The sequence below is a fragment of the Elgaria multicarinata genome, chromosome 8 (genome assembly GCF_023053635.1).
Source record: "Elgaria multicarinata webbii isolate HBS135686 ecotype San Diego chromosome 8, rElgMul1.1.pri, whole genome shotgun sequence".
Classification (NCBI taxonomy): Eukaryota; Metazoa; Chordata; class Lepidosauria; order Squamata; family Anguidae; genus Elgaria; species Elgaria multicarinata.
This window is the reverse complement of record NC_086178.1, coordinates 90,768,224-90,795,580: the sequence shown is the minus strand read 5'-3', so window position 1 is coordinate 90,795,580 and position 27,357 is coordinate 90,768,224. Positions and strand designations below refer to the sequence as shown.

General features: G+C 42.4%; 1 protein-coding gene across 1 annotated transcript in view; it reads left to right on the top strand.

Annotated features, from left to right (window-relative positions):
• LRRC20 (leucine rich repeat containing 20) overlaps nucleotides 1-27,357 on the top strand; it is a 109,641-nt gene that overhangs the window by 7,267 nt on the left and 75,017 nt on the right. Inside the window, exon 3 of the mRNA XM_063133002.1 lies at nucleotides 13,755-13,904. Coding sequence (XP_062989072.1) covers nucleotides 13,755-13,904 — 150 coding nt within the window. The remainder of the gene's footprint in view (nucleotides 1-13,754; nucleotides 13,905-27,357) is intronic.

Sequence of the window (27,357 nt, the reverse complement as noted above, 5' to 3'; positions counted from 1 at the left end):
CTGACTGAAACCCGGAGTGGATTCACCACCCCACTGACATGGAATCACCAGCCTCCACTGGCAGCCTCCACTGGCAATCAGTGTCCCCTTCACATCTCCATAGTTGTGATGTGTGGAAGACTGTTTCAAGGATCTTGAAGGACTGATTGCACAGGTCTTCTTAATCCCACCAGGACTTTGTCAGGCAAGAGGACATAGTTAGGTTGCAAAGACCTATACAATTGGCCCTGCCTGCATGGTTGCAGTTTCCAAACACCAGAATTGCATGGGATATCAACCTGGAGAAGCAGCTTTGCATGTGTGTGTATGTGAGTGTGAAGGAGGCCTAAAGTAACAGGATTGTGGTATGTGTTAAATCAGGGTGCAGAACCTCAGGACCAGGAGCCTAATTCAGCATGCCTTGGATACCAATCCAGTTCTCCGTAGCTCCCCAGATGGTCACACCCTCTTTCCTTTGGCTTCACCCCTTTCCCCCAACCATTGATTGTTTAGTGATTTTCTGGCTTCCGTGCAGTTCTTTCCACCTATTCTAAAAGGTGGAAATGCCTCCCCTAAGGCTTAGTTACTGGCAGTAAGAGCTTTAAGGTAAAATATGCTGGTACCAGGGCTGGCCCTATTATTAGGCAGAGTGAGGCAAATGCCTCAGGCGGCAGATGCTAGGAGGCAGCAGTGGGAGTATAGAGTATATAATCTATTCTCTTTGGAGGACAAAGCTGTGTGTGTCTCACAGCCTGTTTTACATCCCCTAAACTAGCCTGCTTCCCTCAGGTGTGATGGAAGACTCTACCCTGTTGCCAGTGTTGAAGTAAGGTTCAAGTGCCAGTCCACTTGGTTTCTGTACCTGGAATGGAAGGGGGTGCCATCTTGTCCTTTACCTCAGGCAGCAAACTGCCTTGGTCTTGCACTTTTGGAATATGGAATACAGCTCCAGAGAGCTTTGCTTAAATGAAAATTGGCCCTCGGACTGAAAAAAAGGTTCAACATCTCTGTTTTAGTCTGTTTAAAGCAGACGGTGCCCTCAGTGTTGTCCAAACTGTTTGACATGTAGGAAAACATTCTCTTCATCTCTGGAGAAAAGCCTGTCTTATGGGATGACGGCATGCTAGCTGCAGGTGTCATTTGATAAGATTCTGGGATCTATTTACTATCTACCAATCTGTGTCGGGGCTTGATTTTTATTTTATTTTTTAAAAATAGTCTTGCCAGTGTTTCAGGGTCAACTATTCAAACTGAACATTTGAGATTCTTAGGTGAACCAAACTCATTACATTGGAAGTAAAGGTACAGGAGGAGCAACAGGTAGGGCAGATTCAAGGCTTGTGCTGACCCATTGGCTGAAAGTTGAAGGTGAGAGTCTATGCTGAGGCTGCAGGTTCCAAGTTTGTCTGGGGGCCTTGGAAGCTATGTGAGGGGCTATTTGAAGCGCTGAAGTAAGTCCAAGTACACACACACACACACACACACACACACACACACACACACACACATAATTCAGTATCAGACAACTGATCCATGTAGCTCAATCTTGTCTCTTTGGAGTCCAAGTTCTCAAGTGGGATGTCTTTCTAAGTTTTGTTACCTGAGCAGGGGATTAAATGTGGAACCTTCTGAATGAAAAGTATATTTTCCTAGAAACAACTGCTGCTCCTCCACAGTTCAGAGCCACCTTCAGAACAATTCAAAGAGGGTCTCAAAACAAGAGTCCTTTGGTTCTTTCAGTAGTATTGATCAATCAGGTTAGACAACTGTTCATGTTTTCCAGTTAAGTCCTTCCATATTTTGCTGTTGTGGACTTTGCCACTCAACATCTGCCTAGGCCAGGTTATCAAATGGCACACTGATCAGCGTGTGATTGGTGTGTGGCCACTAGGATACCTGATGTTAAGACCGTAAAAAAAAAAAAAAAGAGCTTTCCAATTACAGCTATAGAAACATCTAAATATAGGTAAGCAAATACTGTCAAAGTCAACATCTGTTGTTTTCATTACAGTCTCTGTAAACCTGGAGTTTGTTTGCAAAGCTGCAGGAGTTTTATTGTGGAACATACATTTTGAGTTGTGATTGTGTTTCCACAAAGTAACTGTGGAGAGGGTGTGAAAACACTGTAGCTTTGGTGGAGATGGGGAGTTGGAAGGCCTGATGTTGGAAGGAAGTGGGGGGTTGTCACATGCTAAAATTATCTATCACTGAGGGCTCCCTTCTGTTTGTGAGGTAAGGCTGTGCTCTACAAGCATGAGGGGAGACCCAGCTGACCAATTATCCTGATGAACAGTTAAGCAGACAAGTGAGTTAGGCACCTATGTGAGGGGAAGGTAAGTACTACGCATTTATTTAATTTATTACGTGCCAGGAGCTCAATCCCAGGCGGGGACAAGGAAGGCACTCTTGCAGAAAGTTATAGCTCCAGAGCTTAACCTTAGGGGCAATAATTTTGTAGAAACGTACAGTTCTTGCAGCTGCACTCTAGCAGTGAAATCTTGAGTGGCTGCAATAAACCTCAACCAGAAACTTAGACTAAACCCCATTTTGGAAAGGGGATAAAAACTAATATATAGCTCTGCATTGACAAGGCTACAGGGCAGAACTAGCTAGTGAGAACGTCTGCTTATAAGAAAAAAAGTGTAGGCTTGGCTTTTAGTCTAGGAAGTTTCTAAGTTAAAGTGTGGGTGTAGACAGTTCAATTTAAAAGTTCAGCTTTTAGTTCATTTCTTAAAACCAGGGTGCAGGAAAAGTGCCCGTTGTGACAGGCCTATAGTGAGCCAGACCCTTGCACTCCTCACATTCTGTCTTTAGTCCCCAGCCATTGTCCCCAGCTACTGTCACTGATCAAAATCTCCATTTCCAGGGGGCTTGACTGACGAAAATCCCCTTTTACATTTCTACCTACTGGGGCTTGGTGCAGCTCAATAGTTAATCCACACTCCTGTGGCTGTGATTGAGAGACTTCGAAACCCCAGTTGTTGTTTGGAAAATGATATAAAACTGTAGAAGTGAGACCAACTTAAAAAATGAAGTCACAAAAGTTACTAGGTCCCATTTTTCCTAGTTCACTTGCCCACATGCGTTAGTCATTTGTGATCTAAATAAGGATGGAAGAAGGAAGAATAGTAGAGATGGGCGAACTCCCCCACATCCTTTTCTCACTCGACTCGCTAGGCTCCCGCCGGTTGCCTAACCCTGGTGAGCATGGGACAAGCCACCAGATGGTCCGCAGGCTCCCAATGAGATCTCTTGATTAATTTTTTTATCCACAAGCTGTGATTTTACATATAATCGCAGGTGGGGAAATTTGTGGATTTGCGCAAATTGCGATTTACATCATTGTTCTGACCTGCGATTTCCCGCAATGGTGATTTGCACAAATCTGCACGCACAAAAAGGTGAAAAAACGTGAGCTTCGCCCATCTCAGTGTGCACCGAGTTGAGCTAGCTGAGGGATTCACCAGCTTCCTCCCCCAAAATGGGTTCTTCTTCTTCTTTATTGTATAGCTTTCTTGCCTGGTCCCCTGCAGATCACTTTTACTCGTTACAGCTGACCTTTTCAAGTTTGTGCAGGACCTTTTCTTCTAAATCACCCAGAGAGCTTCAGCTATGGGGTGGTATATAAATGCAACAAATAATAAATAATAATTGGAGCAGCATGGTAAGAGACGTAAATTAAACAGTCAGATTGGGTATTTGTTGAATTCGTTCGACCATGTTGTTAAATTAAAAGAAGGGGGGGATAAAACCAACACTTTAAGAAAAGAAATATTTATGGTATTTCTATACTGTCCAAGGAACTGGTCAGGCCCACACCTGCTTAGCCTCAGCAATGCCCCATTGCCCCATCCTCTGTTTCTCCCAGACCATTCCCTGAGCCCAGTGAGAACAGCAACGATTTCTCTGCAATGTTGTGGCTCTTGTTTTTCATTCACTCTGGCTAGAAATCCAGCAGGTGGAGTAGTTTCACTATTAACCAAGAAGCAAATCTCAGCTGATGCTCTGATTTACCTTTTTCAACTCCTTCAGCAGCAATGAGGAAACTGAATATTTTCAAATTAGATTAAAAGTGCAATTACATCACCTCTTGTTCTTGGGCATCCTCCAATGGAGTAATTACTAGGTGACTTAAGGTCAAAGAACTCCATTGGATTTTCATTGACTGTGTAAAGGAAGTATATTTGGAATAATGTTTTAAGTCGTAAGCAATCTAGATAAAATTATTCTGAAAGCCCTCTTTGGGCCAATGGTCATTTTAGGGTGGGGAGCCAGCTAGCTTTTTGCTGTAGCAGCTCAGCCTCCAAAGTGAAACATTCTTGTCACAATTATTCCTGGCAATGGGCTGATGCCTCAGCACTCTGAGGGCCATACTGCATGTTATACTAAACATTTGAGATTTCTGTTCTTTATTTCCCCACCACCACCAGTGGGGGAGAATTTCAGGGAAAGAACAGTGGGTGGTGGGTGGGAAGCCCTAGTTATCTCCTTCCAGACTGTGGCAGTCCTGATCCGAACACTAGAGTAAAAAACCTCACCAAGACAGCCCTCAGCTCCTAGTACTCCATTCCCTGTAGCAGGCAACTTGGATTTTTAATATATTTTGTCATCAATAATAATTTTATCAATGGACTTTATCTGTACGGCTATAGGAGTACCAAATGGTTTTATAAAAGGTAAGAATATATTAAGAATTAGACATAAAAAAAGACATGGGTAATTTTAAGGACATGATCTAGCTTCTGGTAGAATAAATGGGACATACTGTATAACATTTATACCCTGCCTTTCAGGGCAGAAAGTCCTCCTGAGGCAGTTATGAAAATTTAAAACAAGAACAAGCAATTGAAATACAATTAAAAGAATCCTAGAAACAACCAGTACGTGAGCACATCCATAAAATTAAAGTTTTAAAGTTCTGCTTAAAGGCAATACGAACTTCTTTTGGGAGAGAATTCCAGAAATATGGCCTTCTCTACAGTAATATGAGAGCTGAATTGTAACCAGAGTTTTCTTTTAATATAGGTGCAATATCTTTTTAAGGAATTTTAGGGTGCGATACTATGCATGTTTATACATGACTGGCTGAGGAATCCTGGGAGTTGTAGGACCTTTTTCTGTCTAAACACGCATAGCATTGCACCCTTAGACAGATTTTTTTAGCCATTTCTTACAACCGTTTGTGTTGGGTTGCATAAACCCAAGTACACAACATAGCTTTTGAGTTTCGTAACTGCACCAGAAACAAATATCTGGGGGTGGGAACAAGGCAAAGAACAGATCTTGAGGGAACAAATTCTCTGACATATTAACCTTTCCAAACAGAAACATTTCTGTATTTCACATAAGCACTCCAATCCATAGCATACTTATTCAGAAATAAAATTGACTAAGGTTTCCATCCAAACATAAATGTTTAGTTTTAAGAGCTTGATCTGTGCCTGCAGGAGTGGGAAACCACTGGGAGCCCCATGTTGGCAGCTCTTAGCTTTCTTAAAGAAAGAATGAGATGCTGCAATAAGATAACAAAATCCAGAGGGAAAGGGAATTTGCAGATGCTAGCAAAGAACATCGTGACAAAACGAGAATAAATTATATCTCCCCCTTTAATTCGAGTTTTCAGCTCCATCATGAAGTGACGGGTGATTCTTTCTGAAGCCCACTCTGGGCTCAGGCTCATTAATGCAAATATAGTGATATGATCTGATTTCTAGCAAAGCATTTCACTAGGCCCCTTTCAAAGTGATTAAAATGTTAATTACTGAGCGCAGTGATGCGTGCAAGCCCAGAAATACAGCAAAAGTATATAAGAAGCAGGTGGTAGTTGAAATAAAGAAGCTGTTCCCTGAATGGTAACCTTGAATGTTTTGTGGCTGTGTTGTGACTGATCTAAATTAATGATTCACAATGGTTAGTTGTAAAGGAGATGACTTCCAATCAGTCATTGCAATAGGTATATTTTACTGTCGATTTTTTTGGTATTTTTAAACCAAATGACTGAAACAATAAAATTATGTTCTAATCAGAACTCACATCGCTGAATCGTGTTTGGTACATGTGTCGTATCTAGGCAGATGATACCTAGGCCTTGCCACACAGTTCAAGATGGATGATGAGGTGCTATGCAGCTGTTGGATTTTTGTGCCCAGTGATGTATGACACCAGTTTTTAGTGACAGGCATTACCACAAAGAAGGCATGGGGGAAAGCTGATATGCAATAGATCGCAAGATTTGGGATGGCAAAAATGTTTTTATTTTATTGATATCCCACTGAGAGCCACTGTGGTGTAGTGGCTAAAGTGTTGGACTGGGAGTCTGGAGATCCAGGTTCTAGTCCCCACTCAGCTATGGAAGCTCACTGGGTGACTTTGGGCCAGTCACAAACTCTCAGTCCAACCTACCTCACAGGGTGGTTGTTGTGAGGATAAAATGGAGAGGAGGAGGATTATGTATGCCGTCTTGGGTTCCTTGAGAGGAAAAACAGCGGGATATAAATGCAATAATAAATAAATAAATAAAAAATATCTGCCAAAAAATGGCACTCAGGGCAGCTAACAGTAATAAAATACAGGTTAAAAACAAAATCTTAGTGAAAACCTAACACAAAAACAGAACCATAAAAACACAATAAAGAAAGCAACAAAAAGAAATAGCATCCAACCCGAAGGTTTCTTACTCCTTAAATTATGCTTCTGAAACAGAACTTGGAGGAAAACCAATAGTAGATAATGTGAAAGGAATGTGAGCTCAATTCTAGTACTAAAATCAAATTGCTGGGCTGAGCATCTGCTAAGTGGTACCCTCTTCTTTAATTATAACCATATGACCACACACACACACACACACAAACACAATTATTTTAAAAGCCTGCCTAAAGACCAGAGTTAAGGCTATCAAATGCTGGCTCAGATAATTGGAAAGTAAGGCTAATGCTTTAACAGACATGTCCTGTGCAGTCACAAATTGTGTTTTCGTACAACTTACCTTCCACGCACCCACACTTTTCCTTGGTCTTTCAGGCCCAAATCCAGATAGAGTGCCAGGGACTAGCAAAGATTCCCCATGTTCTCCTAGTTGTGTATTGCTTTATTAAATATCTGAAGCTTACTGTATTGCTAGAGGAATCTTCCTGTCACTTGGCCCATGTCCGTTTGTTGTTTGAAAACAGGCACAATTTGTGACATTGGACAACATCTCTACTGATCACAGGGGAACGCCTGTTACGGCATCAGCCTTACCTTCCAGTATCCTGGTTTTGTGGCACGAGCCAACATGAGGCAGCCTTATTTCTGACCTTAAACCAGCAGGCTTTTTTGATAATTGAATCTTCTTAGTTTTTAAAAAGGAAATGAATTATTACACTTTTCTGTAAAAACCCAGTGCATAAACTAAAAAACAAAACACAAATAAGTCATTAACTGAGTAGATGTGTACAAATTAATAGATATGTCCATGTATGTTCAGAAGAGTTTACTTCTGAGTAAGCCTGCATAGAATTCCAGCATAGCCTTTTCCTCTGTCTCTTCATCAGTGATCTGCCAATTGGTGACAGTTTCCCCCAGCTTTCAAAATTACCTCACTCATATCTCTATTGGCAGTTTACTGCTACCACTCCTTCACTGTCAGATTGCTGATAGGAACAGTGGAATTCATCTCAAAACACTGTAGTACTGGCAACATTCTAGTTTCAAAGTGAAAATGAGCATGCCTGCCATAACTTTGCTAACAGTTGCTGCTGTAGATGTTCACGGGGCAGAGAAACCTTAATAACTTTTAAGCTGCTGTTCACAATTTCACCAAATCAATGAAAGTCACACCTCCTTGACAAGCCTGAATAAAGCACATCAGTAGTTTCCCTCAGAATTTGAAAGAAATATATGATATGTCGAGCCACAGCTTGGAGTAATAAGTACAAATGTCTCCATTTTCAGCCCTTTTTAACTTGCTGGATCTGTGGCAATTTTTATCAGATCAAGTTTTGATATTTTGCACCACTGGAAACCTTGTCAGGTAGATTATGGATGCCGAGTTTCACATTATTAGCTAAGCAGGTGTCATTTTTATAAGCAGTAGGATTTTGAGGATTATAATGGCGGAAGCTTTTTTGACCATTCATCATAACTAAAAGGGAACTGCTGTGCCCTTTGGATACTCCCCACACACTATTTTTGCACCTGGCTATGGTTCAGTGGTGTTGAACTTCTTTCAGCCTGAGGACTGCATTCCATTTTTAAAAAATTTATTTGTGGCATTTGTATGCCGCTGAATATAATAAGATCTCTCAGCGGTTCATTTTGGAGAAACTCGTGTGTGTGTGTGTGTGTGCGTGTGCATGTGTGTGTGTGCATTTCAGTCGTGGGCAGGGCCAAAAGGCAAAACCAGAGGGGCCAAAATGCCAACCTATTGTAGCTGAAAGCTCTTACTGCTAGTAACTAAGGCTTAAGAGAGGCATTTCAACCTTTTAGAATGGGGAAAAAGTGTACAAAAGCCAGGAAACCACCAAATGATTGGTGGATGGGGAAAAGCGGTGTCTGGCCACCCAAGGAATCCCACAGGGACAGATTGGGACCCTGGGTGGTCTGGATTGGGACCCTGACCTCTGCTCTAGGTGATGGACATCAAGATTCTAATAGGAAGTGAAATAGATCTCACAGAGTTCTAGTAAACAAAGTAGGGCTGTGCAAGCCTCAGCTTCGGATTTCCGAAGTGGGGCCAGACATTTTCTGACCGAAGTGCCATTTTAGGCCATAGCCTCAGGACCTTGCAGTGGGGAAAGAGCCTACAGCTCCCAGCATGGAGGGATGCACCTACCAGGGCACAAGAATGGTGAGCACTCGTGCTCCAGGACGTGCAAGTTCCTCAAATGCCCTGGTGCCTGTGTCTCCTGAGGGCCTCCCACTTCTGGTGAAGGCTGGGCTCCCAGAAGTTGGTGGTTCTCAGGGGACGCAGGCAGCTGTGGGGTGCTCATGGAACGTGTGGCGCCCCATCCAGGGACTTGCACGTCCTGCGCCTGTGGGCAGGCAATCGCTGCTGTGGTGAGGCCCTGGTAAGTCCCTCCCTCCCAGGCAGTGCATGCTGGGAGTTATAGGCTCCTTTTTGGCAGCGGGGTCCTGGGGCTGGGGCCTAAAATGGTGGTTTGGTTGGGAAATGGCTGCCTCAGCTTCGGGAAGCAGAAGCCAAGGCTTGCACAGCCCTAAAACAAAGTAGGTCCTGCAAACTTGAAGTCTGCCTAACCCTGCAACAAAACATTCCTTCCCAAAGAGGGGGTGGGAGGAAAAGGTGAATCACCACAGCTAAGTCGCTTTCTGCAGTATTGGAGCAGAGCTGATTGGGGATAGAAAGTGGACGTCTTATGCACTCTCTGGAGAGGTGGCTCAGTAAATGTGTCTGGCTTGTATGATCAAGACTTTTCAAATCATGCTGTGAGGATGCTTCTCATAGGACATGTTTTCTATACGTGTGTGTGTGTGTGTGTGTGAGAGAGAGAGAGAAAGAGAGAGAGAGATGAGCCAATATATGCTATCATGTGTGAAACTTGCACAATTATTGATTTGGCTGCAATTACCCTTGTTTGAGCTGCAATTAGCATTCTTTGAGCTGTGGGCTGCACAATGAGCAATAAGAGGATGGTGTTCATGAATTTAAGGTGCAGAATGAATATTCTGAAAGTGATGAGACAGCCAAAGGCAATCCTGATACGATTGGGCAATATTGATTTGTGCAATAAATAATGCATGTACCAAAGCTCCTTCTGATGGAACAATGAATGGATAAGCCTGGTCATGAATGAGACTGGAGTTGTGTATAATGAACACGGCTGTGTAAAAGCTTTGGCTATTGGGTGGGATAGGAATGCAATTAATAAATAATAAAATAATAATAATAAAAGGTGATATGAACATTTATATTTTATAGATTAGTTCAAGGGTGGGCAACTTTAGGGATTCTAGGGCCGTTTTGCATATACACACCAAACCTCCCAGCAGTTCCATTCCTACCTCCTCCATTGGCAAACAAATTGGTGAATGCCTACTAGTTTTTGGTGGCAAACCACTACAGAAGGCAAAAATGGATAAATTTAGCTTGAGAACAAGCTAAATTTATCAATTTTAGAGTTCTATAGCAGTTTCCCACCAGAATTTGGTGGCAAAATGCCGGGGGTGGGGGGAGGTTGTGTGGGGTTTTGTGCCGCCGTTGCAAATGTTGGCAGTGGGGGCTGTACTGGGGAACAGTGTTGCCCACCTCTGGTACTGCTGATGTAATATTGTATGATTGATCTGCAATTTGCCAATGGAATTTGAGCTTTTATAGTCTGTCTACATACAAGGACCAGCTGAGGGAGTTACTAACCTGGTGATAAACTTAGAAAAATACTTATGGTTCTAGAGACATACTTTTTCATATGTTCTTGGGGGCACTGTTTCAGCTCTTCTCCCCAGGTCAAATATCCTCAAACTTTCAATGTTCACCATGTGTTTTCAGTAGTTGAATGGGTACCTGGAGACAAGCGTTTCAATCTGTTGAGGTGATTAATCTATCTAGAAACAGTATTTTAATGCACAGCCGGTAGGAAGTTTTTAAAGGGGTAAATGTATCTCTGGTGAGAAGCAGACATCTGTTTAGAAAAAGTATTCCAGGAAGAGTGGTATAGGATACTCCAGTTCATTTCAACAGTAGCTTTCCCATCACCAATCCTAGACGCAGTATATTTATAGCTGATCACCATTTGTCTGTTAGAGCAAAACTAAAGAAGAGTCTTTCAGCACCTTCAAGATGAACAGATTTATCTTTCATGATTGAGATCCTTCTGATGAAGTAGACTGTGGGTCTGTGAAGTGGACCTATGAAAGCTATGCCTGGCGAAATGAAGCAGGGGAAAGAGGATGGTTAAGCAGGGGGAGAAGAAACATGATGGGATTCTGAATACCTGTTTTGCAGCTTTAACAGCAATACAAAATCCTTTGTATTGTACTATGCTTAATCATTATTCCAAAGCAGCAGTCCTTTACCTCCTGCCATTGTATTGTACTATGCTTAATCATTATTCCAAAGCAGCAGTCCTTTACCTCCTGCCATTGTCATATACCTAATTTTAATTTTGTTTGTGAGGTGGGCGGGGAGAGCTGAGTGCTTTAAGTAAAGACTAATATCCCATCCACCCCCAGGGGAAAAAAAACCCCTTATCTGCATTAAAAAAAAGAAAACCATGCAGGAATTAGTAACCCAGGGTTATAATTGCAGACTGCAAAAACATATGAAAGAACAGGGATTTTAATTATATGATTAATCATCTACTGCTTCTGCGTAAACTAAAGCAAAATGTTCGTCACTTGGAATTAAGTCAACTATACACAGGGGCTTTTTTCCCTCCCATGTTCACCTGCTGCGCTATATTTTGATGAATGTGGCCTTCTGGTATCTGAGAGCTCAATTCCAGTGTATTTTTGAAAGACAAATGTTGCTTTGGAGAGAGATTTCAGCTGTTAGGCAGAGAAATCCAGTACAAAGAAGGGAAGGGCTATCTATCTAGCTTTTATACTTGCCAATTTGTTAGTATCACTGAATTACTATTCCTATGACTTTAAAATTCAAAGACCACTCCAAATTCCAGTAGTTAATTTAAATTTGCCATATTTCATCCAAACTACATGATGTGCTTTTGTTTGTTTCTTTGCTCATGGAATTCCTTTGACAACAAATTGGCTTTGACATGATTTTTCTGTGCTCCTGTCATCCATCAGGAATGTGCAGCCAATTTCTCTCATTTTCTAGATGATTAAGGAAAACATTCTTAATTTGGCTTCAGCTGAAGTTTGGAAGTTGATTATTATATGGGGCAGAGCACTAACTGGAACCACAGCATCCTCTGACATACATAAGATGGCTCATTGATTAAACCAAGGCTGCAGAAAAGTGTGGTCTAGATTCATGCATCTCAGAGAATAAACTGAGGTAGTGCTGCGGGGTGCAGGGGAGTGCCCCCCAGACATATCAGTCTTTCCCCCATTGTTGGACTCCTGCAGCTACTTTTGAAAAATAACCACAGATGCCCAGCAAAGAAGATGGAGAAGAAAGGTGGTTTTTATATACCTAATAAACAATTATAAGCTAACGAAATAATTTGGTTGAATTCCGATTAAATCATATTGATTAAATCAAACATAACTGAGACTTAAGTTTGATAAATAATAAATGGAGTTGCTTCAACATAGGCTTTTCTGAACAGAAGGTGCTGAGTGGTGACAGAGGCTCTCATTCAATGACAGGTGCACTTTAGAGCTCATGAGTGAATTTATACTTCCGGACTGGTAAAGCTATGCTGCTTATTCACCCTTTCCTGTGCTGAGAGGATAGACCTAGGATTGAAAGTTACCATAATTTAAACAGATAGTTTCTCGCTGATCAAGGGGTTTGAGAACAAACTGATGCTCTCATTTTCCATTTCTACGTACAAGAAAACCTGTTGGGAATATCTATGGAGAATAGGGGAGAGTTTCTTAAATGTTCTTTTTCCGCAATAGCATCGCATCACTGCAATTGACTGGGACTGTGGAATCAGCTCAGAGCAGCTTTGTACGATACTCCTTTTTTGTCCTATATAAACTTCTTAGAAGAAGCACAAACCACCTTCCACAAGTGGGGAGGGAAGGGGAAGGAAACTTCATGTCATATCACATTATTTTTCCAAAGGAACATATTTCTGTTTTGTCTTTTTCCTGCAACCTAAGGCACCAAATCAGCTGTGTAGAAACCGTCTGTATAAAAAGGTCCTCCAGGGAAATTATTATTTTTCATTTGTTGCCCACTCACTGTGTTTGAGGCCTGAGTTACCACCTCTTAGCACTCATAATAAAGTTTGAAGGAAAGAGAGAGGAGGTGTTCTGGAAATTCTAGTTCCCTGGTAGCCTGTTTACTTTGGGAAGGTCATGATTCTGTTTGTGTTATACCCAATCTATTGTAACATAGCATCCTCTTCACACACACCTTTGTGTGTGTGTGTGTGTGTGTGTGTGTGTTTGCTTCTTATTTTTTGCCCAGTGGCTTCTGGGAAATTTAGTCTTCAACCTGGTTTGCACACTGTTTTAAAAACACACATACATACAAAACCACCCAGCTTGCTAGTTTTAAAAACTAGCCAGTCACCGCTACCATTTGGCTCCTCCTGCCAGTAGGAGCAGTTGAACTGCCCAGGGACATTCCATACCTGGATTGTTTGACATGATGTCTGAACCCAGAATTCTGCTTTATCTCTCCCTTGACAAACCAGAATGGAAACCCAGATGATTCAGCATGCTGGATTGTGTGAATTAGACCTTTGAGTTAGCCCCTTCAGACTGTTGACTTAGCCAGTCCAGATAAATCTTCTCTTGGTATTTGATTATTTAACATGCTTAATTGAATTTAATAGAGTTTTGTCTTGTGGGTAACTGACGAATGCTTGTTTGCTTCAACGGGATGGAATAATTTCTAGTGTGAGTGAACTTTTGGCTCCGCATAACCAAAACACCTTTATCTTACAATAAAAACTCTTAGGAATTAATTTTCAAATTTGAGTTTGAGTTTGGTTTAATTTGCCTATGTAGCCTATGTAGACTTGTTTAACATTTTTTCTCACAATGTGATAACATTTTGTCTGCTCCCTGACTTTAATATAAATATTCAATCCTTATGGACAGCTAATTAAAATGTGAGGTGTTGGAACATAATACATTTTGTCATGGAAAACTGAACTCACTCCATTTCCCTTCTTTCCTATCTTGGTGTTTTGCTCTAGATCTGGCAGATTGCAAACTGATGAACTTTCCTATTGCCCTTTACAAAGTCTTGAGGCACGTCACGGAAGGCATTCATCTCATCACTCTGGCCAATAATGAGATGAAGTCTGTGACCAGCAGATTCATTACCACCTTCAGCCAGCTGAGAGGTAGGTGTGCATGTCTGAAGGCAGCCACAGAAAGACAGTGTTATCACAATAATTCCCCATGTTAGATCACATTTTGGACATTTCTGGTCATTTTTTATACTTATTTACTGCATATAAGAATTACTTCTCCTATGAATTGCTACCAACCAGATATACAAATTCTAAGTAATAACAAAATAGCAATTATCAACATAAAACTAGCAAAACCAGATTAAAAACCCAATAGCAGCATCCTCCCAAATGTTTAGTAAACAGGTGAGAGCTAACTGACTTTCTAATGGCCAACAATGATGAAGCACAGTGACATGCCTCTGTAGGGAGAGCATTTCTGGGTTTGGGATTAAGTAGTCTTATTGTAATGATGACATTGGTTATGTTTCAGTCTTAGATCCAAGCAATAGTTTGCATTTCTCATAATTCCCTATCTCAGCCTTTCTCAACCTGCTGCCCTCCAGATGTGTTGGACTGCAACCCCGACCATCCCCAGCCAACATGGATGTTGTAGTCCAACACACCTGGAGGGTACCAGGTTGGGGAAGGCTGTCCTATATCAGTCTGCGATATGGTGAGTTTTGCTTTGCGAAAGGGCCCTATGTCTGTCAAAGGAACTATGCTTTAAACCTTACCTATTTAACTTGTTGGGCGTTACCAGTATGCATCCATGGAACCAGAGTACAATGGATTGGATCTTGTTTTAGTCATACTTAGATTAGACCCATTGAAATAAATGAGAGAAGTTTGTCATGACTTCAGCCCTGTTGATTTCAATGGGTCTACTCTAAGAATGAGAGTAGGTATTCAACCCAATTATTGCATACCTTTATCAAAGACATGAAAACAGGACCTGGCTCTATCATTAGGCATCTTCAGTTCTTTATGGTAACACAGAACAGTTACTAACAGCTCAGGAAACAAAAGGATAGTGACTTCCTAGATTTCAGTGTGCTTCTAGCTTGGAAAGGTATCCTAGACATGGCATTAATACAGTACACAGTGGAACTAGTATCATATCCTGTAAAATGGATAAATGATCGTCTGGCAGAATTAATTTCCTCCCCAAAGTTGCCATTCCGACAAGAATTTTGCAGTCTGGTCAGGTTGCTGAGAAGTGGTGAAAGAGAGAATTTGAAGAATATATGGAATATTGAAGAATTAATATAGAAATCTTATTCCTGTTTAATGGACTGTCATGTATAAATAAATTAAACATTAGTGTAAAGTGACACAGCTAGAGAGTGAAAATAATGAAACTATAAGGTAGGTCTTGAATGTGGTTTAACAGTGGCATAGAAAAACAACCAACCCACGTATCTTGATAAATGGATCCTAGCAGAGAAGAGGTGATTGAATAGCTGAGCTAATAATATAGGAGAGCTAATCTCTAGAGGCTTGAAATCAATGGAGAGATAAGAACATATTTTAGTGTTCGCCATATAAGCTTTGGTGAGCATAGTGCAAAGAACTGTGGGAATTAGCGGTAGATGGAAAATGCTAAAGTTCCTGTAGCTGCAGTTACCTAAATGGTTGAAGTTAATCAATAGTCATCTAAACTGTATCCCTCTTGCACTTTCGTAATAAGATTATCGCTAGAGTAGTCTTGGAGCCAATGGAAGCAATAACTGAGCATGCTCTTTCAGGAGTATTGAACACTGGTATAGCACGATAGCTAAGAGTGTGAACTGGGTTCCTTATCCAATCCCAAGCGTCTCCTTGGATTCCTCCAGGGGACAGGGCTTGGCCTCCACACACCCACCCTGGAGGAATGCCTCCTGTTAACTCCTCCCTTTGGGGAGGATGTGACGCGAATTAAGGATTTCTGGCCTAGGCAGTGGCTGGAGCACTCCATCCACCAACTGGTTGGGGATGCTTTCCCTGTGCTGCGCCTTTCCCCATTGAGGAGGAAAGCAAGATGGCGGCTGGAGTGCTCTGCCAGTTGCAGCCTCGGATTGGGTGGCTTTGCTGTGCAGGAGTTTCCCCCAGCTGGGGAAAGGCCATATGCAGTGATGCTGGTCCCTGCCCAAAACATTAACTAAAGCTGCCCCTGCTGCTTCAGCTGGGGATCGAGTGATGTCAGAGGTGCACCTGACAGGGGTGTAGCACGGCCATGTCTCCTGGTGTCATCTGGGCCCCGATGGGCTAAAGGCAGGCATTTATTTCCCTACCTATCCCAAACATGCTCCACACCCACAACTAAGGGACAAACTATATATTATAGGCAAATATAATGACAAAGGGTTTCTTTTACTGAAGAATAAACTCATCAGGTTGCTATTTTAAGTTGGGGAGCAGCTGGAGGAGCATTTTTCCACTCAAAAGTGCCCCTCCCACAACCGCAGCTGGTGCTCATTGGAGCCAATGAGACAGATAAGAGGGGAGCTAACAACAGGTGGAGCCAAGGGTTTGCAGTGGCCGGTTGCAGTTATCTGCAGCAGCAACCCATTTCACAAAAACTGGAGACTGATGTATATTAATTTGGAGATCACATCTTCAAAGTAGGGGGTTGGGGGGGGGGATTCACACAGCCACACCAAAGCATTCCTTTGTATCCACATTTTTCTGCTCCAGCCGTGACCCCCCGCCAACATTGCACAGAAAAGACAAAATGAGGCATTTAGCTTCAATATCATGAACACAAAGCAACTGGAGGGGGAGGAGAATGCACCCAGCAACCCATCTCCCCTAAGTCTTGCTTGCTTTTACTCTTTTGTACTCCCTCATCTGCATCCGCTTTGCATGCAGAAGGTCCCAGGTTCAATCCCCGGCTTCTTCAGGTAGGGCAGGAAAAAAAACTGCCTTAAAATCTGGAGAGCTGCTGCCAGTCAGTGTCAACAGTACTGGGCTGGATGGACCAAGGGTCTTGTAAAGGAAGCACGCCCCAGCGAAAGCTGGCCCTTTGACTGGATTTAGCACGGATCCCCAGGACAGACACTCACGGCTCACAAATTGAGGTTTAAGACCTTTAATATTAGGAAACGGGTAGGATACATGGGATTAGCAGACTAAAACTATAAAATACATGCATATGTATGTAAGAACCCAGAAGGAGCAAGCAAGAGACTAAAACTACAGATCATACGTCACCCAACCTTGGTATCCAGCCGACCGCAATTGTTCCCCCCACCAAGTAGACTTTATACTGTTTTTTCATGCTCCTTCCCCCCTCCCTTCAGCTTTGATGCAAAGATCCTTTCACACCTCTGCCCGAGATGTTAATTTCTCTCAAGGCCAAGCGGACATGCCACAAGCGGTCTTTGGCTCCGGCCGTCTCCCACATGCAGCTGGGCCGCTTATCTCCCCTCCTATGGATCATAAAATTTACACATTAAAAAAATGCTAGCCCCAAGTTCCAGTTAACCCTTACCTTACCCTTACAGGTCTGACTCAGTATAAGGCAACTTCCTATGTTCCTCTCTAGGGGTCAAATGGCACATTACGTTAAATACGTCTCTTGTAGCTGTCCCTTTCTTCTTTACTCTGGCGTAAGTGCATGGGTTCTAATCCAGATCAGGCTCACTCTGCATGACGGGAGGTTTCAACCTCGCCCCAAGATGCTTGCCTATGTCCTCTCCCCCATGCGAGTTGGTCCTGATCCAGATTGCTCTCTCACTCTTGTCTGCTGTGTCAGTGTGTTGTGTACTGCTGCTGCTCTCAGAAAAGTAAGGAGGCCCCGGGCTCAGCATCCACACTGCTACTGCTTTCCCTTCCTGGCCTCAAGGGAAAAAAGGACTGACCAATGTTCTGGTTTTACACAGCTGTGGAAATAAGTTGGGAGGGGGCAATTGGCTGTGGCCGTTTTCATGGATGTCCATTTTACATGCTGATAGCTGGGTTCTGATTGGTTCAGGCTACCTGGATCGGGAACGTATTTGGATGCGAAGCAGAGTGGTTCTCCTGAACCTTGACAACTGGCAGCATGCGCATGTACCGACTGTGCTGACATGACTCGTGAGAGCACTGCCTGCAATATTGAGCATGCACAATTCAGGAAGCAGTCGCTCCAGCCAGTCAAAAGAATGAGGACTCTGACAAAGTCAGCGAGTGGAGAAGAGAACAAGTGGTAGCACTGAATTGCAAATTCCTGCTTGGTCGGTCTCTCTCTCTCTCTCTCTCTCTCTCTCTCTCTCGCTAGCCAGGCACGGGGACACTGCCCTGACCCCACAAATACATGGACCCCCCCTCCCTCGCATTCCCAAGCTTTTCCACCCAGCACACATACACAACACACATGGGATTCTAGGTGTATATTTACCCTTGTATGGACAACAGCAGAGAGGAGCCTGCACAGTTAACAAGCACAAAACAGGAGACCATTACACTAATAATATGAACAAACTGTGCAACTAGATAACTACATTGGCTAAACATTCAATTCTTTATTGTTAAAATACTTACAATATATATAAAACCATTCTGTGCTTATTTACCCTTGTATACATTCTTATTTACCCCTTTGATTCAACGAAGTGGAATAGCTGTTGATGGGAACAGTTCTGGGTCCCAGCCAAAATAATGGAGAGGAATTTGCAGTTTAAAATGTAGATCCTGGCAGTACAGCAAGTAAGGGCATATCTACACTACAGACCAAACCCACCACTTTACTCAGGCTTCTGTTTCTGGATTCTTTGCAGGATCAAGATCAGCTCCTTTACACATGGGTTTTTCCAGGTTTTTCTTTCTGGGACTGCTATCAACTTTTGTGTGATTTTTAGCTACAGTGATTTAGGTTTTTAAGCATTTTACGAAATCAAAATGATTTAAACTACAATCTCTTTTTAAACTTCCAGGCATAGCAAACTTTCTGGCAGAGAGAATCATTTTGAGAATTTTCGAGTCAGAATAGAATGCATTTGAATAGTGCATTTTACTGACTACTAGACTTGTTATACTCAAGGAGGCAGTCAGAGTTTCCAAACATCACAATAGTTTGTGACACTGAAATGTACTGAAAGACAAAAAAAAATCCCTCACTTCTGGCTCTAGTTATTTACTATTCCTGAAAGTTATGTACTGTAGGGAACTTGCTGAGAGATACTGTGGTAGGAAAAGAACATCCTAGCTATTGAGGAGAAGGAAGGAGGAGCATTTACAGGAGCTGTCAAGAGCAGATAACGTTCCAGTCTGTTTACCAAAGCACTGACAATTCAATTATTCGAGAAGGCTAATGAATGTTAACCTATAATCAGGCTAACTTAAACTGGCCTGTCAGTTCTTATTTACACAGTAGCTAGCCTTATTTATGCACCATGTGTGCCTTGAGTAGGAGTTTGGGAGAAGTGACAGAGGTAATGATGTGTTATAATTTATAGATAAGGGCAGAAGCTGAACAGGAGAATGGCAGGAGATGAGTGCTTGGAGGTACTGGGCTTTCAGAATCCAGGCACTAGATTTATTCAGATGCTTCCTTGGGCTTCTGCAAGCACCCAGGGTAAGCAGACCATTTGTTTCCATAGAGTCTAAAGACTCTCAAAGAGTTTTTCCAGAGGGGTATAATCCAAAGGGCTAGAAGTATTAATTTGTTTCCATAAAAGCAACAAAGTTTGTGCCACCTTAAAAGACTAGCAGATTTATTATGGCTTAAAGGACTAGCAGTTTTATTTCATGGACTAGAGTCTACTTCATCAAATGCATAAAGTATTATCCTCAGTATAGCAAGTATTCATGGTCCCTGAAGAGGGGAATTTGTAAACAGTCGGGCCAAATGGCCATGAAATACAAAACGTACTGTCTGTAACAATTCTATATAAAGTTGAAGAAAAGCAGAGTGACTATTTACAATGACAGTAATTGGTGATACCATAATCATGTTAGCTTCGCATTGTTAATTTACATTTATAGTGGAAAGGAAACCATTGGCTGTGTTAGCACATCCCATTAAAATAAGGTTTAGCATGATGGGCATCAAGCCACAGTGAACCTTGGGCTTATACTTACCTCCCTTGTGGCCTGGAGGAGGAGTTTGGAAGCTTTTGCAGTTGTTAACTGTCATTCTAAATGACAAAACAAGCCCCAAACTGTAGATGAAACTAACTAACTATGGTTAATTTCAAACAAGCCAACTTCAAATCACGGCTTATGAAGCTGGCTTGCTGAAACTAGCCATAGTTAGTATCAACTACAATTCTGAGTATGGATGACACCACGAAGTGCACTTAACTAAAAATGGAAGTGAAACCTTGCAAACTGTTCTCACCTATGTAGGAAGGGGACACTAAGAGGGCTCACTGTGACTCATGCTCGTCTCACTAAGTGTGGCGTACAAATGTGGCCAGTACCTTGATGCATTTAAACTAATAGAAGCTGTATAAATTCTAATTCACATGCAGATATGGTATATCTCATAGGCATGTCCAGAACAGGCAAATATAGACTACTATAATAACTACTATTATAAATATAGACTCTACAGGCACTTGAATTTAGGGAGGTGTTTTGCAACCTGTCTGATTAGCAGGCAGTCTGTATCTGTCTATATAATAGCTAAATAGATCTCTTTAAAATAAATCCAGGATTTCTTTCTAAATTTCTAGCAAGAGAGGATTAAATCGAGTCTGCTAGGCAAATGGTTTGAGTTCAAAAAACTGTTCTGATAATTCATGTATTGGGCATTGCTGTTGGCCCATTAGCGTCTGTCTCCAGCTCAGCATTCCCTAACCTGGTGCTCTCCAGATGTTTTGAACTTCAATTCCCATCAGCCCCAGCCAGCATGACCACTGGTCAGGAATGCTGGATGATGTAGTCCAAAACTACATCTATGGTTGGAGAAAGCTGCTCTAGCTTCTTGATAGACTGTCGGTTTCCTAAATAGCATCCAGTTATTACTATAAAGCATTAAACTCTGTTTCCATTTAAGAAGAGCCCTTTGAGGCCTTAGCTAGACCTAAGGTTTATCCCAGGATCATCCCTGTTCATGTAAATGACACACAGGATATCCTGGGAGCAGGCAGGGATAACCCCAAGACGATCTCAGGATAAACCTTAGGTCTTGCTAAGGCCTGAGTTTCTCCCCACCCCTCCAAATATCAGTACAACTTCCTTAGGGTTGTTAGCAGGGTTTTTACCACTAGCGATATTTGAGGGCTAGCTATATGGGTTTTTCCTTGTGACACGTGGGGTGTGCCTTCAAAAAAATAAACTACGATGATTTTTGTTTTTTAGGGGTGGGGTTTGCAAGGAAAATTTATAAGAAAAGGCGTAACCTGGCACAAGTATGAAAGTGAAGCAGCAACTGGAAAATCTCAAACATTCTCCCATGATTATGCTAGTTAAATAGTCTCCTTAAACACTTTTCAGAAGCAACATTTTAATCTCTCAGTGCTCTCTGTTAAATGTCTTAGTATAGTGTTTTTTCTCAGAGTTTCAGAAGAAGAGAGAAGGAAGAAAGCAATTAGTATCATTACAGTTAAAGAAATGTTGATTACAGTGGTGGCTGATGCCCATTGGGGCTGGTGGGGCAGAGTGTCATGTTTCCAAGCCCTCCCACTACAGCACAAGACAATAAAGGTGTCTTATCAAGTAATCCACAAAACTTATTCAGCAAATAAACATCTCTTCGCACCTGAAGAGAGGTTAAACACTAGGAACTTTCCTCTAAGCTAAAACTTGGCTAAGAAAGGGAACGTCTTTTACCTGAGTCCCTTTAACTTCAGGGAGGATTCCTCTGAAGAAGGCTTTGGCAAGAAGCTGGCTGAGATGATCACCTCTTACCTTCTTTTAGCTCCGCTCGGCCAACTCGGAGCTGTTGGCTCTGAGTTGTTAATGTTTTCACTAATAAGGTCCAGTGAAGATTTATCCCTGGCTGATGAAGGGCCTGGGAAAATCTCCTCCCCCACTTCCTGTGTAGGCTGGTACGTTTCTAGGCCTGTTTGTTCTGCTTCAGAATCTGATTCCGATTGATAGCCTGAAACTTCTTCCCCCACACTAAGGGAAATCAGGCCTCATCATGACACAGAGGACATGGCTGCTAGTAGAAGGACTAAACAGGGGGAGGCAGAACCATGTGTAACAATAGGCAGAGCCCTGGTAAATACAGGAATCTCAAAGGCAATTAGGCAGTGGCCACCTGCAATCGTGGAATAATCTCCACTTGGCCTACTTCCTAGTAGGGTCATGCCAGCAGCAGCACTAAACTGCTACAATCTGGAAGTGTGCCCAGCACCACCAAGATTTCTATTTGGGATCTTGATCTGCAAGTTATTCTAATTGCAAAAGGGTAGCTAAATTAACAGTGCAATCTTATGCATGTTCACTCAGAAGAAAGCCCCACTGATTTCAGTGAAGCTTAGTAAGTGGGTATAGGACTGCAGCCTAGCCAGGTAGCAACAAACAGAGGGTTGGAAAGCCCTTAGAATATTTACTGAACTGGATAATGCCTGCAGGCATTTTTTAAGCAAAAAGAAGCAGTCTTTTGACAAGCTTCTCACTCTTACAAAGCAGTCCGAAAGACTGAGAAGAATTTGAACCCCACAAAGATCCCTAAGTCTGCAATCTTATGTACCTGGGAGTAAGTCCCATTGACTCTGAGCTTATGTCTGAATAGACATACGTAAAATTGCACTGTGAATGTTGTAGAAAGTTTTTCCAAATGCCACTGTTAATTAAAAGGCAGCTGGGGTGTAGGAAAGGCAAGACAGGGTATAACTGAGCAAAGCACACAGCCTGCAGGCAAAAACAAACAAACAGTTCCTGACTGTTTCCTGCTTATTTCATTAACCTGCTTCTTTGCAGAGGATTTGGAAGCTTGAGCCTTTGTCCTTCAGGGCAGGAGGAAACATGCAGGTGAAAAGACAAGCTTCGAACCCAGAGGCTGAGACCAAGAGCTCTTCCCCCTCAGTCTGCGCCTTTCATAGTCACTTAAAATACCACTCTCCCGCTCCACCTTCTGATATAAGGAAGCTTGATCTTTAAACTGTATTTCAAAGAGAAAGCAAAGAGAAAGGAAAATACTTCAAAGAAGAAGAAGAAGAGAGGGAAAAGCTTCCTTTGGATTCCAAAGCCCTATGTTGTTGTTTTTTGCTTTGCTGCCAGCTTTTCTTTCAGGTGCCAAAACAACCCCAGGGCTGGAACCTGTCTTCCCTTCCTCTCTCAAGCACAAAGGGATTTTATTAGCATCCCCCCAACATCACACTGACCCGTAATGTCGTATTTGCTATTTTCTAAAATCCCAAGCCATGCAAGCAACTCTTTCTTTCTTTTTCCAAAGCCTGTTTTGTGACATGACAAGGAAAGGGTGGGGAATCATAGGAGAAGGTGGGGGGTATGAAGCAGCCTTGCTGACGCCACCAGTCTCAAACAGATTTTACAATGGAACCATTTTTTTTATTATTTTAAAAATTGACGATCAGATTGCTGAGTACCTCTTCCTGGTCGTCAAGGTTGTTTGCTGCTGCTGTTAGCCCTGTGGGTGTCTGTAAGAGCACAAATAGCTGTGGACCGGATTGGTTCTCTTAAGCTAATCATGACAAAATGGAGGGAACCAGGCAGGGCAATTTGACACTGAAAACAACTGTGTGTCCTTTTCTTCCTCTGGGTGATGGGTGGGCACAGGGGATGAGGCAAGACCCAGGACACAAGGTCGAAGGAACAAGGAAGATAGATATAGATGGCATGCACAGTAGCCAGAATGGACTTCTGAAGCAGGCCACTAAGGCAATGTGTAAGTGTCTTCTACAAGTGCAGGGAAGGAGAGAGTGTGTGGGCTTTGGTTCTTCATTTTTTTTCATCATTTTTTTTTGCAAGATGTTTCCGTGTGGTTGTAATTAGGCCAAGGTCTCATCATGAGACACTGCTGATAATGTAGGGAAGTGTCTACAACCTCCCCAAAAGAATCACACTCAGAAAAGATTGAAGAAGATAACAGCACTTCCACACATTTATTGAGGTTTACATGGATTCAAATGCAAGGGATGATTTGGGGGAAATTAGCTGAGTAAAGCATTAGTAAAGTGTTACACTAATTGGGGACTCTTCAGCCTTCACCAAGAATTGTGCTTTAATGGGAAACTTTAACCCTCAAACAACCCTTGCTTTCCTGGTTTGGATGACTCAACAAACCATGAGAGCCTTTTTTGGCTGAATGGCGGCATAAAAATACTTAAATAAATAAATAAATAAACACACACACACCTGCCAGGAGTTGAATATTCTAAATGGCTGCCAGCCATTAAGTAAGTCATGGTGGACAACAATGATCATGTGAACTGGCCTGCTATCTATACAAACAGAGTGATGTCCCATGTCCCAACCCCTATGGCAATTCTGCTTAAAATGATCAAAGCTTGGCCCTTTCACTTGGAATGGTTGCACTTGCCTTAGAACAAAGCCCCTAATATCTCTCCCTCCCTCATGACAAAGGAGATGGCTTGGGGTGGATGGTGGTCTGAACTACACAACAGGTGTTAAGAAAATAATTGGAGCAGCTGCAATACACTGACCAGGTACACGTTTTGTTCAATTTTACCCTCTACCTTTGCCTTGGGGCACCCATTTTCTTTTGGAAGTCTATTAGAATCTGAAGTGCTCCATCTAGTCATGTACACAAGACTGGTCTTAACCCCTTTGTATCTTCCTGCCTCACTGATGCTGAGGGTGAAGATGCCTACCTTGCCCCAAGATGGAGTCTGTACGGTTCACTCTAAGCAAGCTATTTTGTAGCACTAAGAAGAGCTTGGTCCTGAAATAATTATCCCAACCAAAGTTTAAAGTGTAAAAGCAAAGTAGCTCAGTGATATCTTGCTGCTGTTATAATGGTCTTAGCATTAAAGTCCACAAGGGGAATGGTGGGAGTATTTCTTTCATCTTTTATGATTAAGGAGAAGCCAGTCAAATCCCAGATAGGCCCCTGTAATTAACTCTAACTACCTGGGAGAGGCCAAGTAGCTGGATGCCAATGCAAGATGATAATCCACAAGCATTATTTTAATATTGGAGGAGTTCTTCAATAATTTAAAAGCTCCCGGTGGGAGAACACTGCCTCAGTAGGGGATTTAGCTGATACGATGTTCTGTAATTCTACTGCTGTGTCTTCATACATTCTTTTGCTTTCTGCTTAGGGATTTTCCCTTCTTTTCTAGTTAACCTCTCCTTGTTTGAGCCCAGGCAAGACAACATTCTTTCCCAACACTGGTGCCCTGTGATGAGTTGAAGTTGAAAAGGGCACCGTGTTGGGAAAGGCTGCCCTAGCCATCCATCTGGGCTCTGTAGCTTGTGGGGCCTGGTAGAATCTACTTATTGCAAAACTCTCATTCCTAAAGCCTTCTGTTGCCCACCCTTGGTGTTTTAGCCTCTTGCTTGCTTTTTTTAATTACAAGTGGGACCTGCAACATGTGACAAGCTCCTATTCATGATACTCCATTCCATTCCCCCCCACATTTCCATTTTTTCCTCCAAAAGCCAATCAATGTTGTACATCCACGGCTTAGTTCCAACTGGGCTATTTTGGGAGGTTTTGTTCCCCTAAGATTTTTTGGGAAGATGTTTTGTAACTTATGAAAACTTCAGGGTTCCCTTGAGTCCGCTGATACATCCCTCTTCTGCATGGGTGGTGCCATTCTGGCTTTATGAGGTACTCAGAAGTTGAGATATTTACTGGTATATATTATTATCGACTTCTTTTAATTAGAAAGATGTCTCACTGCCCATCTCAAGTCCCAATGCTATTCTGAAGATTGGACTATCCCAGTTATCAATTCAGAACTCTGGAGCTGTTCACACAACACACTAACCCACATTTAGTCTTTGAATGTGGATTGTTTTGAATTGTGGCTTATTTGTTGAACCTGGTTGGCATGTTGTTAACCATGTAATATGGCTTATTTTCTCAAATAAGTCCACTTGACAATCCATGCTTTGTTGTTGGGTTGTTCAGGAGGGTTAACAAGCCACACTGGCTGTGTACAGACAACACCCACCCTGTGGAAAATGTGCTGCATTCAGGTAACATGCTAACCCATGCTTCAACAAACAACCCATGGTTCAAAACAGCCCGCCCTCAACCACTGATTGTGGGTTAGTGTGTTGTGTGAACAGCCACATAGACTGTTCTCTGGGATGCTGCAGAAGGCTCTGGCTATTTTGGATCTCTTGCTTGAGTTATTGTGTGTGTGTTGGGGGTGGGCCTTTTTCTTTTTAAATATAACATTGTAACCATAAGCCAGTGCATGCGGAGAAGGGCAAAGAAACAGCTGAACGCACTGTGCAGTTAGAACACATAGAGACAGAGCTGAGAGTTTTGTAGCTGGAATCTGGGCTGGAACCTTGGTGTGGTGGGAAAAATGCATAACTTGAGTTTTGGGAATCTGATGCAGGCAGTGCTGTCTGCTGCTTTTGCCTCTGCTTATATATTTGTAAACAAAGCATAATTTGCAAAGATACCATGAGTCTGCAGTGTTCTCTCATCCAGGGGAATGCTACAGAGTAGAGTTTCCTTTGGAATTGTTTACCTCTTGTGTGTAACAATATAAATCTGATAGATAAATAGCCTGCAGAGCAATTAAGCCCAAGAAGCTTTGTTTGCAGTTTTCTGGTTCATAAATGCTCCTAAGGTGTACAGGCAATTATCCACCGGGGAGGCTAAAGATTTTTTATTGTTACTTTTTATATCATACACACGTTTTTAACAGTCAGCTTGAGATACTTCTACCAAACTTTAAATTAGAGCACAATCGATGTTCTTAGGCAATTGTTAGGTGTTTTGTTTTATGTGAATATCCCCTTGTTCCCTGGGAGAAAGGGGCAGGGGTGGTTGGGGAATGAGAAAACTTTCTATTTTACTTTTGTAACGAATGCCTGCCTGAGAACTTGGATCAATTAGTGAATCCCTTTGGCAGAAATGTTTGTGATGGTAACAACACATAGCGAAAGACCTGACGCTCAGCATCTCCTTTGGATTTGGTATTTTTTGTGACTCCAGTTGCAAAGAGATTGTTTATGGCTATACATATCAATAACCAAGAGTAAAAACACACACACATGTATTCCCTACTCAGGTTGTTTTCTGCACTTGTGGGCCCAATTCACACAATCATGGGGGATGGGTGGGTAGGGGAACTACGGAGTATGGAGGGTAAACTCCGACCCATGCACACAGCTATTTCACAGGGGCATCTGCTTCTTGACAGCATTTGTATGCTGCTTTCCTTCTCACCCCCATCTCCTTCATCAGCATTTTCCCCCACCTGTTGTGAGAGAAAACTAAAGTCTTGCTTAATAGTACTCCAAGTGGACCAGTGACACCCCCCATGCTCCCCCCCCCCCATTCAACAAGGGTAGCACTAATACACACAAGCATCAGTACCGTTATTGTGCAGGAATATAGTTATGCCTTTGTAAAGATGGGGGGGAGAGGCAACGAGTGGGGTGCCGCAGGGCTCAGTCCTGGGCCCAGTGCTCTTCAACATTTTTATTAATGATTTGGACGAGGAGGTGCAGGGAACGCTTATCAAATTTACAGATGACA